The following is a 14,119-nucleotide window of genomic DNA, read 5'->3' as shown; positions in this document are numbered from 1 at the left end:
TTTACATAAATATGAAGTAGAAGGTGTAATAGTGCTCTAAAAATACTGTGCAGGCTACCCAGTTAATTACACTTCCCTTGAATGACCCCACATGTCATTGGGATGTGTACTGTGGGCAGAAACATTTAATTCAGTATGATTTCTGGCAGTTATTCAAAGATGGGAGAAGAGAGAAATCACTTAGGGACATGGATTTTCACCTGCAGACACCCATCCCACTTTCTTTAGGTGGCAGTGACAGGATCTGATGCTCAAACCCCTACACCTGGTGTAGGCTGAATCCCTCCCTCTCCTCTTCCCCAAGGATGGGCCTCAAATCTGGCCATTCAGAGGATTCCTTGTCCTGGGTTATAGTGATTACATTGAGGTGAAATATAAAATCTCAGCCAGTCTAATGAGATTTTGTCTAGCCTTTGGGGTTGCTAAGCTGTAAAGGTGATGTAAACCCAAAGCTCCTGGGGATGGAGCATGAAGACGAAGAATCCCTACCATCTTTTTAGCCGTGGCTGGATGCAGCCATGCCTGAAGTTGCACCACTCAGACTTTCCCACTATATAAACCAGTACATTAATCTCAACCTGCCCCCACCCCTGGGGTGTCTTAAGCCAGTTTAATTTGGGCTTCTGTCCTCACTAATATGCTTGCTCTTGGTGGTGGTCAAACCTGGCCTGAACAACCACCTATCAAGGGCAATGTAGAAAGTCTTCTAGAATCTCAAAGTACAGTTCAACCTTGAGATTCTGTTAGTTTATGCTTTCTCTCTAGGAATAAATCTAATTTTAACTAAATAAAAAGAAAATGAGGGAACTCCCTGGCAGTCCAGTGGTTAGAACTACACACTTCCACTGCTGGGCTCCCAGGTTTGATCCCTGGTCAGGGAACTAAGATCCCACAAGCTGTGTGGCACAGCTCAAAAAAAAAAAAAAGAATAAAGAAAAATAATATATTTTTTAAAAGAGCTGTGATTTAATAGCTAGCAACCTGGGTGTTTCCCAGCAAAAATGTCTAGAAAGGCATTCTTTACCAGTTGATCACTAAGGAATGAGGATTTTCCATTGCCTTTCAGTTCTGTTGACATACATGCCATGTGTCTACAAAAAGAGAGAAACGGGGCAGCTGCGGGGCCCTATCCCTCTCTCATTAGGTTGCTTTCACCTTGCAGACTTCCCTTTTCAGAACAGATTCGCCCACGTGGTTTGTGCCTAAGGGGACTAGTCGCGGGGCTTCCAATGGTTACCAGTTTGGAAGGTGTAACTAAACTCGTGTGTAAACAGTTGCACTGGCTGTTGGGTAACAGTGGAGATCATTCTGGAGCCAGTAGTGGGGGCCTCTTGATAGCCTCCCTGTACCTGGAAGTGGCTGTTACATCGTCCACCCGCTAACTCTTCGCATTTATCTCCCAGTCTAGGATTCCAGATCCTTTGGGTTGGACTTGGTCTTTTGGCAGGCTAAGGATGATCTCATGTATATCTAGTTACATATTGTGCTGTGTACTAATACTTGGTATATTAGCAAGGAACGTGCAAATTGGAGAGTTCTTTGGGAGAAATTCATGTTTATTTTTTCAAGACCCGCCCTTTCCCATGATCTCAGTAATAGAAAAGGAGAAGAATGAACAACCCAAAAGGCTGGTTATGCTAATAATCCTTCCTCCTGTCCCTGCCAACCCCGTTCCACCCCTGCCTGCCCCCTTCCCCCTCCATCGGCAGATTAACTTTCCTATTTCTTTCTTTGAAGCTAATTTCTAAAGGGCTCTCAGAAATGTGCATGGTGGCAGAAGGTCACCAGCCTGGAATTAAAGATTTTCTAGAGATAGTCCCTTGGAAGATAAGCACCTTTGACTAGTGATATTTAATATCCTGCTTTTTCCTCTTCAAGGTGCCTTGCCAGCATTACTTAGGTGATCCACTCAACACCTCTCACAGATTGGTCAGTAAGATTACAGATTTTTTTTTTTTTTTTAAGGCAGAGAGGTTTGTGTTGTAACTTAAGGCAGTACAGTTCATGTAGATGTCTTGAGCCGGATGTTGATGTGTTAACGTTCTCAGCTTCTATGCTGACCTTGATTCACCTTCTCTTGTTGAAGTTAGTAGCTAAATTATCTCGAAACCAATCCGATTTGGAAATCTCCAGAACGCAACTTCATTTTGGTTTGTATTCTGGTCTCAAATAAGTCTTGGAGGTAATAAGCGTTGATTTCAAGAAAAGAAATACTTTAGGAAAAAAAAAGACCTGCTTTAGGAAGCTCTTAATTTGTATTTTATTTTGCTGCTTGAATGAGGTTTTCTTTTATGGAATTTAAGGTATACATGATGTTTTGAAATATGTCTTCATTGTGAAATTATGTCCACGGTCAAGCTAATTAACACATCAGTCACCTCCTATAATTATCATTTTGGGGGGTGTAGTGAGAATACTTGAGATCTACTCTCTTAGCAAATTTCAAGTATATAATACATTTTTATTCATTGCAGTCACCATGCCGTGCATCAGGTTTCCAGAATGTCTTCATCTTATAACTGAAAGTTTGTCCCCTTTGATCCATATCTCCTCTTTTCCTCCACCCCCCCAGCCTATGGTAACCACCATTCTATTCTCTGTTACTATGAATTAGACTTTTTTTTCTTTTAAGATGAAATCCATTTCTTCAAAGAACATTTACAGATAGTTGTGGCAGATGTCCAGACAGACCTACTGTCTATTTCAGCAGCAGTTTGCCATTTCACTCAGTATCTGCCGTAGATCATAATAATTATAATACTCAGGGCAGCACCTGCCGTACATTTTATTAAACGGATCATCTCACTCTGTGCTTTCAACCACCTTATGGACTAGGTATTATCAGCACCACTTCACAGACAAAGAGCCTGGGGCTGAGTGTTTTACTTGTCCATTGTCACATTAGGTGGCATTTGCTGGTACAGCTGAGAATAAAACTTAGGTCTGATGGCTGCTTGAACCCATTCTGCTGCTGCCCTAGGCTGCAATGCCACTCTCATAAGCAAAGTATGGCAGGCCTGAGTGAGGCATATTCAGCTGGAAGAGTCAGTGTTTAGACAAGTATTTTGTCATGGCCAAAAGGCCACTATTATTTGTTAATCCAGCAGGCTACTCCCTATACTCTGATAAAACATATGCCAACCTAAAAAGCTGTATACGGGGCCGCAGTGTTATATAAATTTAAGAAATAAATTCAGTTATAACACATCTGGGAGTATCAAGATTATTATTATTATCTGTGATTCTGTTTGCATAGCAATTTAGAATTTTCACATCACTTTCCTATTACTTGGGGCAGTTAACATCCACCCATTACTCACATGCAGGAATGAGGTTTTTTTCAGTGAGGTGTTTGGACCTGCCAGTCACTGGGCTATGAAGTGATGCAGCCCACCTCAAACCCAACCATCTGTTCTCTGTCTAGGGGATCTGACACCCACATGGGTCCCCCTGCCCTGGCCCTATCCGATGTGTGGCCACAGGCTCCAGTTATCCTTGACGAGGATAACTACTAAAGCCACCAAGTGCCGGGTATTGACTTTGAGAAGCCTTTGCTCTCCTGGGCTCCCAGTCTGGTTCCATCATCCAGCTGTTTCCCAACTAGATCATGTTTACAGTTTTTCAGATTAGATGCACTTCATTCTCCGTGTGACCCGTTGCTGTGAGTTTTACCTGGGGCCGGCAACATTAGCAATATCAAGACCACCCGTTCATCTGCAGGACCACCTTCTGCCAGGGGTGGCCAAGCAGACAGACAGGGACCTTAACTGGTGTCATCCAGCACTGGAGGTTGACAGTCAGCAGCCTGGAGCATTAGCTGATGTGGGAATTAACTGGATTTCTTTTTCTTTTCTTTGCAAGTACTTTCTTGCCTTCTACCTCTTTTCTTCTGTGCCTGGACGTTTATTTCCAGTCCTGGGCATTTGGGTGTGTCCTCATGGGTGAGGCCAGTGTGTACTTGCTCTCCTCTTTTCTCTGATGAACAGGGCCCGTGAGAAACTATTTTGGGAAAGTGTGAACCTCTTGGAGACAGTGATATCATTAGTCAGCCTTTGGACGCTATTGAGTAATGTGCATTTTGATTTTAATAGTATCCTTGATATCACTTCCAAGATGAAAAATGATGTGCTTATTCATAATCATAATCATTTTTGACTTGGGAGTAAAAGGTCTTCTTAAGTCAGTGTGAACTTTTCCTTAACACAGGGTCCTACTAAAGCCATGCAGCACTGGGTGTTGACTTTGTGTTGTCACATTTTTCAAGTCTCTCTCTGAACTTCAGTTTCCTCATTTGTAAAATGGTATATTATCTCCCAAGGCTACTCCGTCCTGAAGAGTCAAAGAACAAAGTAATGTAAGGCCTAGGATGGTCCCTGACATTGAGTTGACAGAGTAGGTTACAGTATTGCTGTTAAGCTAGAAATGTAAATGTTTTTGAGTCAATAAATAAGACTTAGGCATGTAGAAGTTACGTTCTTCCAACTGAATGGGCTGTGTTGACTTCACATAGGCATCCTGTGTATGTAACTGTAAAGGACCAGTGCTGGCCCTGGAATATGTTTGTTTTTGCTCTGCTTTCTCCACAAGTTCTCAGATTTTAACAAATGAGCTCACATAAATAAAAGTCCTTTGAAAAGTAGGAGCAACTGAAAAAAAAAAAGAAAAGAAAAATGAAGCGATTATACATATGTCCTTTGAAAATCCTTTGAAAAGTAGAAACGACCACAGCCTGCCAGCCCTGGCCTTGGTGCCAGATTTCTGGTGTACATTCGCATTTAATCTTCCTATCAACCAATCATCAATTTGAAAAGGAGGAAACTGAGACTGAGAAAAGTTAAGAGACATTCTAAGGATCATAAAAGCAGTAAGTAATGTTGGGGCATCTCCAAGGGGGCTTTTAATAAATAAAGAAAAAGAACAGTCAAAGGCAAAATACCTCCTTTATTCCTGATGGAGGCCAGGTTGAGGGCTGGCTGCATGTCTGAGCCAAGTGGGCCTGGTAACTGAACCCCTGAAGTGAGCAGACCCCCTACCCAGTGGCCAGCATCAGCGACCCAGGGCAGGCAGCCCCCTCACGGAGGTCTGTTTAGGGGAGCAGAGCGGGGATGTCTGCCTTCTGTGACCAAGCTCAGGCCCATGAGAGTGAAAACTGGATCTGAGAGGAGCCTTCCCAGCTACCTTTCCCAAATCTACCACTTAGATAAAGAAATCACATTTCCTGAATATAAAGGGACAGGGCGAGGCCCACAGTGACACAATTGAGTTGCCTTTCTAAAATGGAAAACTTAGGAGTGGGAAAGAAGTGCTCTCTATTCACAAATGGCAAAGGCAGTTTTCACATCCAAGTCTGTGACTCAGCTCTAAAGCCAATCTTTTCCATTAAGCCCTGGGAGCACCCCTACCTGCTGTGGGAAGTTTAAGAGCCATCTCTAGTTCATCTTTTTTAACCATCATCACACGTAGTGACCTGTTTATCATTTTAAATGTCTATTGGTTCAGTAACCAAACAGAAGAAGAGCTTTTCCTGGTACCATGGTACCAGGTACAATGACATGTCACAACATCTTGAAATTCATATTGTTGACTAAAATAAGTGGGCAGTTCAAACAGCACGTTTCTGTTTTAAGTAAACATTAGTCTGTAGAAAAAATTGTTCAGAGACAGGTAGCTTGCAAATGAAGCTACCACTTCATCTCTATAAAAATCATAGGCGGGCTTCCCTGGTGGTGCAGTGGTTGGGAGTCCGCCTGCCGATGCAGGGGACGCGGGTTCGTGCCCTGGTCTGGGAGGATCCCACATGCCGCGGAGCGGCTGGGCCCGTGAGCCATGGCCACTGAGCCTGCGCGTCCGGAGCCTTTGCTCCGCAACGGGAGAGGCCACTGCAGTGAGAGGCCTGCGTACCACACACACACACAAAAATCATAGGCTCAGATGAAGTGCCTTATTTTTGTGTTTCAGTGGATGCATTGTAGGAAGAGCACTTTATTTGTCTGTATTTAGGTTATTAAAATTGCTAGGCCTGCCCATAAGCCTCTGCAAAACTCTATGGAAAAAAAGAAAAACTGGGACAAATATCGGGACATATGGCTCATGGTTTTGAACAAGTCTTTTAATTGATTATACATTTACTCATTTGTGTTATGACAAAGTTCCTGTGAGTGACTAGGAGGTGTGAGAGTCGGGGAGTTAGAAAGGAGTCAAAGGGATCCCCATGTGCTGGCACACCCCAGCCTCGATAAATATTACATGACGGCGGTCATACCTTTTTGTGGGATACAATTCATTGTTTCAATAATTAATGTCGCCAGTGCATGTTTCTAAGAGTACCAAAGGTAAATAATTTACTGTAATTACCAAAGAGGAGTGATATTATTTCTTAGAACTTGAAAAAAAACAGGTCTTTTGGAAGATAACCTTAGGGCTGCCCCAAATGGAGGAATTGTAGTTTGCTAAAAAATAAAGTAAGCAGCACCACCTACTTTATATTAAATATTTTGCCCCACTCTGAAGGTGGGTTGGTTGGGGTCTTTAAAAGTCAGTAAAATTGGCGGCTTCCCTGGTGGCACAGTGGTTGAGAGTCCGCCTGCCGATGCAGGGGACACGGGTTCGTGCCCCAGTCTGGGAAGATCCCACATGCCGCAGAGCGGCTGGGCCCGTGAGCCATGGCCGCTGAGCCTGCGCGTCCGGAGCCTGTGCTCCGCAACGGGAGAGGCCACAGCAGTGAGAGGCCCACGTACAGCAAAAAAAAAAAAAAAAAAAAAAAAAAAAGAATCCCCATATACACCTTCAGCCCCCAACTTCTCCTCTCCAGAGACAACTGCTCAGGGTACCTTTTGATGACTGAGTACTAAGCTTTATGGGATGCTCTCTGCATAGTTGAGGGCTTAGCATCTGTGATTTCCACTAAAGTAATAAGTCTGGGACATTTCACTGGAAAATCCCAGAGAAGACTCCTCATTTTCTGCCTCAAGGCTCTGTCCCTACTGTCTGTCTGGGAGACCAGTAAAGGTAGAAGGCTGGGTCTGAACATTCATTACATAAAGTTTCAATTAATCTCCATTTTCATTATGGTGGCTCTGACCTTCTAATCTTCTGCCTCTGGTCTCTATGCCTCTAGATTTCTGCCATGGTTGATGGGGGGTGAGTTATTTGGCAACTGATAAATCAGTGAGGGGATTATGGAGATCGGATCACTTTTTAGAGAGACTTTCAACCAATCCTTGTTTTTCTGCTGATGTCTTCTCTTATTCTCTTTGCCTGTGTGTGTGTGTGTGTGTGTGTGCGCGCGTGTGTGTGAGAGTGTGAATTCTTGACTCTCATTTTACTGGGGTTTCAGTAGAAAGCAAACCTTTACAAGGATGAAAATTGAGATTGATTTCGTTTTTGGTGTGTGAGCCAATATCTTTCATCAGATTTGGAACATTCTTAGCCATTCTCTCTTCAAACATAGCCCCTACCTTATTCTCCTCTTCTACTTCTGAGAGTCCAATTACACACACGTTAAAACCTTTCACTGTGTTCTGCGTCTCATACTATTTTCTGTATTTTCCATTCTTTAAAAAAATCTACCCTTGACATATACACACCACTATATTTAAAATGGATAACCAGCAAGGACCTACTGTAAAGCACAGAGAACTCTGCTTAATATTCTGTAATAACCTAAATGGGAAAAGAATTTGAAAAAGAATGGATATATGTATACGTATAACTGAATCACTTTGCCGTACACCTGAAACTAACACAACATTGTTAATCAACTATAGTCCAATATAAAATAAAAAATTTTTTAAATCTACCCTTCATTTTTTATATTTTTCCATTAACACTTCCCATATATTAACCCTGTTTCCTATTGTGTTTAAGAACTGACATTATACTTAGAACTGAACAAAGGCCCATTTGATTTTCTTACGTATATTCCAGTCCTCTGTTGAATCATCCACCTTTTAATTTCTTTTCTCTATCTTTTTTCCTATTTTCTTAAACATACTAATCATAGTTATTATGATAACTATAATCAAAGTTCTTATTAACTTTCTTCAAAATGTAGGATGACTTGGGAGTCTGTTTATAGTATCTGGGTTTGTTTTGTTTTTGTTTTTGTTCATGTGCTCTGGCCATGCTTGGCAGTTTTTCATTGCATGATGGACATGATGTCTAAAAACAAGTTTGTAGACACAACACACCCAGGGATGATAATATTCCTTCAAAGAGGATTCACCATCCCTCTGCTAGGCAAAGAGTGGTGGCTGATTCTTCTCATCCAATCAAGATTTTGCTGAAATGAGGCTGGTTCGCAGCCCTGGTAAATCTCAGGCTACCTCTGGTCTGTCCCTGGCCCTTCAGGGTCCTTATCTGAAATTCTGGTATGATCTTTGGGTCCCCTCCCCTTCCAAGTCTCACACTCTAAATCTTTTTCTCATGAAACTGCCCAAAAGCTCTGTTAAGCCTTTCAGAGATTTTCTGGTTAGTTTTTTAGCTTCCTGTTCTGCACAGCTCCAGAGTTTATTTATTTTTAATTTAATTTAATTTATTTATTTATTTTAATTTTTGGCTGTGTTGGGTCTTTGTTGCTGCACTCAGGTTTTGGCTAGTTACAGCGAGCGAGGGCTACTCTTCGTTTCGGTGCGTGAGCTTCTCATTGCGGTGGCTTCTCTTGTTGTGGAGCGTGGGCTCTAGGCGCATGGGCTTAAGTAGTTGTGGCTCGCGGCCTCAGTAGTTGTGGCTCGTGGGCTCAGTAGTTGTGGCTCGCAGGCTTAGTTGCTCCGTGGCATGTGGGATCTTCCCAGACCAGGGCTTGAACCCGTGTCCCCTGCACTGACAGGCAGATTCTTAACCACTGGGCCACCAGGGAAGCCCCAGCCCCAGAATTTAGCAAATGTTCTGAACGGAAATCTGTAGCATGCTTGAGGCCACCCAAATCTCCACCAAAACTCCCTTGGTTTTTCTGTTCCCCAGCAGGTAGCCCCTGTAGGCACAAAGTCCAAATTCTCTCTGCACTGGTAATTGACAAATGCCCCCAAGTTAAAAATGGCAACAAAAAGCTCAACTCTTCCAGGTAACCACCTCTCCAAATATAGCTCCTCAGTTTTGCACCTCAATTGTTCTCTGCTGCCCGCAGAGATGATTTCCACACTTATCTGTTGTGCTTAGCACAGCCCTAGGCTGCTGCTGGCTTATCTACCCCACTTGGGAACAGAAGTCATCAAGATTGAATTTTTTTACTTTTATTTTGAGATTTGGAAAAGAAATTTACAATTGTCAGATTAATTTAGAGATTGCTGAAGTACTTAAAATCATGGTTAGCATTACTTCTGTGATATTCCTTGTGCCATGCCAGTTACTCAAGATGGTTTCTTAAAAGATTGAGATAATACAGCGTATCAATGAACTTTATTTCTAATTCTTGAAACTTCAATGTAGACCTGTGGAGGAATGTACAGTCAGGCCCATGGATGCAGAGGGCCAATGACACTAGTTAGTTTATATAAGGTACTTGAGCATCTCCGGATTTTGGTATCCAGGGGGATGGGTGGGCAGGGGGTGTCCTGGAACTGATCACCCGAGGATACTAAGGGGCAACTGTAAAAAATATATATATATATGCTTGTTTTGAATGTTAGACTATCTGGACTATGGAGACATACAGGTGTGTTTTGTACGTACAGAGAAACCACTGTCTTGGACGGGTTGTTGACACAATATATCGTTTTATTTTTCAGCATCTAACATTCACAAGAGAATTTGATTCAGATTCTCTTAGACATTACAGCTGGGCTGCAGACACCTTGGACAATGTCAATCTTGTCTCAAGTCCTGTTCATTCTGGGTAAGTAACCAAAAAGTCACTTTTCCTATTAAATTAACGTTGCACTTACTATTTGCAGTTATAAATTCATATTGACAAGCTTCACATGTATGAGATATTGATCTTCTAAAGGACTTCATTAGTGAGTATATGTGGCATATATTTGTAAATCATTAGTAAATATTTTTTCTAAACAAATCTGCATATCTATTTTTATTGGTAAAAGCACCATGTGCGAAAGGAAATTAATAAGGTGCATAACAATTTCCTGGCTATTCTGGCACTACTTTTAGGTCTCTAATTTTCCTTTTCAATAAAAAAAATTTTTAATATAGTCATTTCTCTTAATTTTACTTTATTCAAATGAAGTTTTTTTCTGAGTATCTGATTTTCCTGAAATAAAATTTATAGTGAAGTTGTATTAAATTAAAAAAAATTTTTTAATAAATGAATTTTTAAAAGAAAAGAAAAAGTGAATGTACCAATGTGTGTACCCTGGAAGAGCTACAGTAAAAACCACATCGAACAGGCTCCTTGTTGCTGCCCTGTTAGTCAGCAAAATTTGAGGCAGTCAGCTGAAAGGTGACCTGCTTCAATTGCTGAATTGATAATTATTGTATTTTTAGATATTGGATTCTTAGCCTATTATAGGTAATTAAACTTGGGATAATTGATTCACATACAAATGGAATCAAAATAATTCATTAAGATGATGAAAATTTCAAAGTATTTTCACCTCTGAAATTGACATTTAGGCCATAAATTAGTTGTGATCCAGGACAAGTGCAGATTCAATTTATTTAATTCTGAATTAAATAAATTAACAATAATTAACATTTGTGAAGTGCCTTATATATTTTATGAAGTATTTTTTGCTGCTTTTAATTACAATAAATTGTAATGGCTAACCTACCTAGTGCTTTTCACGTATCTGGCATTGTGCTAAATCTTTTACATGTATTATCTTATTTAATATTTATTTGAACCTTAAAATGACACTGAGATAGGCTTTATTTATTATCCCCATTTTACAGAGGAAAAGTCCTAGACTCTGAGTAATGCTGCAGGTTATTTAAAGTATTCTTACACAATTGTGGCTTGTAACACCACAATTGTGAAAATCAAGTCACTGCAATGTCATTTAAATGGAAATAATTCACATGAAAGTGCTTTATAAACTATAAACTACATGGTGGTCTTTGAATTATTAATACTGCATTTCTTTAATTCAGTTAGAAAAAGCTTTAATTATAGTAATATTACACTTTAAACTGCTTAAAATAGTTACATGATTTATAGTAGGTGTATTTGGGTCTAAAGTTTCAAAAGCAAAAAACAAACCAAAAAAAGAAAAAAGTTGAGAAGGAAAATATAAAACACCCAGAATACATTCATTAAGTGGGCAAACTTACTGAAGAGTTTTTTGAACCAAACTTGGTGAATTGCCACCATGTGACAAAAAATCTAGAACCAGCACTTTGTATTCTACATAGGAAAGAAAAGCACTAGGGTTTAATTTAGTAAATTGAGAAGTTGAGGGATCATAGGATAATAAAATCAGAAATGAGCTTTCCCCTGCACTGGAGGCAGTGTAGTATTTGAATATGCAACTAATCTCTCCTTCCCCTTGAATTCACTGAAGACAGTAGACTTTTGCAGGAAAGGAAAAGTAATGGCAGCTAGTTGGGCTTATTTGAAAAGGAAAATATACACTTGGTATACACTTGGAAATAGTTCACTAATGCCAGGTCTATGGTGTAGCTTATATATAGCCATTTAAGGCCAATCTTTTTCCAAGTTGTCCCACAAATGCCAAATGCCTTGGTTTCATTTTCTGATGGTTTTTATTTTTCCTTTGCTTATCATTGACATTTTCTGTTGCTTGCTTCTAATTATCTTACATTAATTTTTCCCATTTGCTTTCTAAATTATTTTGCAGCTATTCTTCTCCACTTCCTCAGTATGATTCAAGGTGATAACTGTGTCTTTTATGTGAACCATCCCTTTTTGTATTTTTAATTTATGTGAATTTTTCCCACAGTTAGATTGTGTCAATGTCTGTAGTGTACCAGCATTTGTCATCCTGCTGTTCCTAAAGCTAGAAACATTCATGTGTTAGTTTTAGGATCATTTGTAGAATTCCTGCTTTAGTTTAAATATTAATAAGATACAATGAATATGATTAAATATCACCTTTTCATTTGTTTCCATAAATTATATTGCATGAAATTTTATTTTGCATACAATATGTAAGGGATGAGTTCAGAAAACAAACCACTATATTTCATAATGCTATTGAATAATAGGATTCAATATCAGGCTTAAACATCTACTCCCATCTTTCTTCAGTCTTCTGGCTCTATAAAATTGAAAACCATAGAACAATAAATAATCAGTAATGAGCACCAACTATGCACTTGTTGCTACACAGAACACAAAGAGATTCTTCCAATTTTATTAAAATCTTCTAAGCCATGGTTTTTCCATTTGGTTCTTATATTCTTTGTAGCTAGGGTATTTTTATATTGACAGTGGTAACCTTCTTACACTACTTTCACTTTATATATATATACTTTATATATATAAAATATTTATATATGTATATATTTTTTCCATATTTTTTTTCAGTGTTAGTAACCAAGTCTGACCTAGGCAGTTTCTGAACACACTTAACAAAATGGTTTTGTTCATTGGTTTATTCAATAAACATTTACTGTGTGCTTATTATGTATGGGAACTGTGCTCAGCTCTGTAGGGTTAAGCAGTGAACAAGACAAAACCTGATCTGAATTATTATCTGTATTAATGAGACTCAGCTGTTTGTTGCCAGGGCAAACACAGCCCTCTCAGTGTAAACACTCCAGTGTTTATCTGTATCAATACTAGTACAACTGCATTTTCAAACCCAGAGTTTATCTTGAATCATTTTTAATTCATTCTGTTACTCTTAGTCCCAAGCACAAGTTGATTTTTAACCACTGGAAGCTGGGAAAGATCAGATTTTTGTGTTGGGCTTCCTTATAATATGCCACATTGTCTTTATTACTGAATAAAAGTAGTTGTTAAGTATGTATATGTCTAAAAAAGTATAGGCTCCCCAGAGCAGTTTCAAGTGACCCTTTTATCATGCAACACTGGAGACAATTCATCTGGACACTTGTACAAGTGGACAAGTATCTTTGTCTTTGACTAGGGAGGAGTGATTTTTGTTTTGTTTTGTTTTGTTTTGTTTTTGAGAAATTCAGTCTCTTGCCCTCATACTTTGAATATCCTAGTGGTTCCAGTCTCTCAAAGTATGTATAATGATATCAAAAACATATGAAACCATTAATTAATCCAGAGGAAAACAGCTAAATCCAAAATGAGCAAAAGGGTGTGAAGTTGATTCCACCTCACTGATGACCAGAGTTGGCTCTGAAAATCTGATAGGCTGAAAAGTGATCCCCATGCTCTGGACTCTCTCCATGGGGATGGTGGATCCATTTGCTTTGTTGAAGAGGTTACTCTTCCAGGGTCAAGAGGCATCACTCTTTAGGAAAGGGTCTCCAGCTAGGACCGCCAAGCAAGGTCTGAAATCTATTTGTAGGATGTTAGAACTGTTTTTTAGAAGAGTAAATAGTAGAGGATTTTGATGGATGGGATTATCCCCCTTCCTCCCCGCCCAAATACTGTAGGTATTCAAACGATTTTCTAAATATCAACATTTGGTGCTCTTCCACTAATAAGCGTATTTTCACATGTGAAAATTAGAATGCAAAAATACGTGTTTCTGTTCCCCAGCCTCTGACTTGCACTCTTCCATATGTTGGGCTCATTGGTTTACATTCATCAGAGTGCTTTACAACCCGGTGACAGTGGTGGGAGGAGTCACGGAGGTCTTTTTTTCACGAACACATGATAGGAATCAAGATATTACCCAAATAAGTTTGGTGTTAGCAGATGCAAACTGTTGTACATGGGATGGATGAACAACAAGGTCCTACCTACTGTATAACACAGGAAACTATATTTAATATCCTGTAATAAACCATAATGGAAAAGAATATGAAAAAGAATATATATATGTATAACTGAATCACTTTGCTATACAGCAGAAATTTACACATTGTAAATCAACTATACTTCAATAAAATTTTTTTAAAAGATATTACCCAAATATGACACAATTAATTCTTTACAGCTTCATAGCTACATGCACACAAATAATTTTTCCTCCCTAGCTTTAATATAACAGCCAATGACAGAATTATATAACTTAAGAGATATTTTCTAAAAAGTCTGTTCAATCATTTTTGTACTGCTGTACAG

The 14,119-nt window shown here is 39.5% G+C and overlaps 1 protein-coding gene across 5 annotated transcripts in view; it reads left to right on the top strand.

Annotated features, from left to right (window-relative positions):
* ANK3 (ankyrin 3) overlaps positions 1 to 14,119 on the top strand; it is a 524,774-nt gene that overhangs the window by 433,889 nt on the left and 76,766 nt on the right. For all 5 annotated transcript variants that reach the window (XM_060108675.1, XM_060108669.1, XM_060108681.1 and 2 more), the window contains one exon: positions 9,726 to 9,832. In XM_060108675.1, coding sequence (XP_059964658.1) covers positions 9,726 to 9,832 — 107 coding nt within the window. The remainder of the gene's footprint in view (positions 1 to 9,725; positions 9,833 to 14,119) is intronic.

Source organism: Mesoplodon densirostris, chromosome 1, assembly GCF_025265405.1.
Source record: "Mesoplodon densirostris isolate mMesDen1 chromosome 1, mMesDen1 primary haplotype, whole genome shotgun sequence".
In the NCBI taxonomy this organism is placed as follows: domain Eukaryota; kingdom Metazoa; phylum Chordata; class Mammalia; order Artiodactyla; family Ziphiidae; genus Mesoplodon; species Mesoplodon densirostris.
Note: the sequence above shows the minus strand (reverse complement) of the source record. Positions and strands in the feature narration are given on the sequence as shown.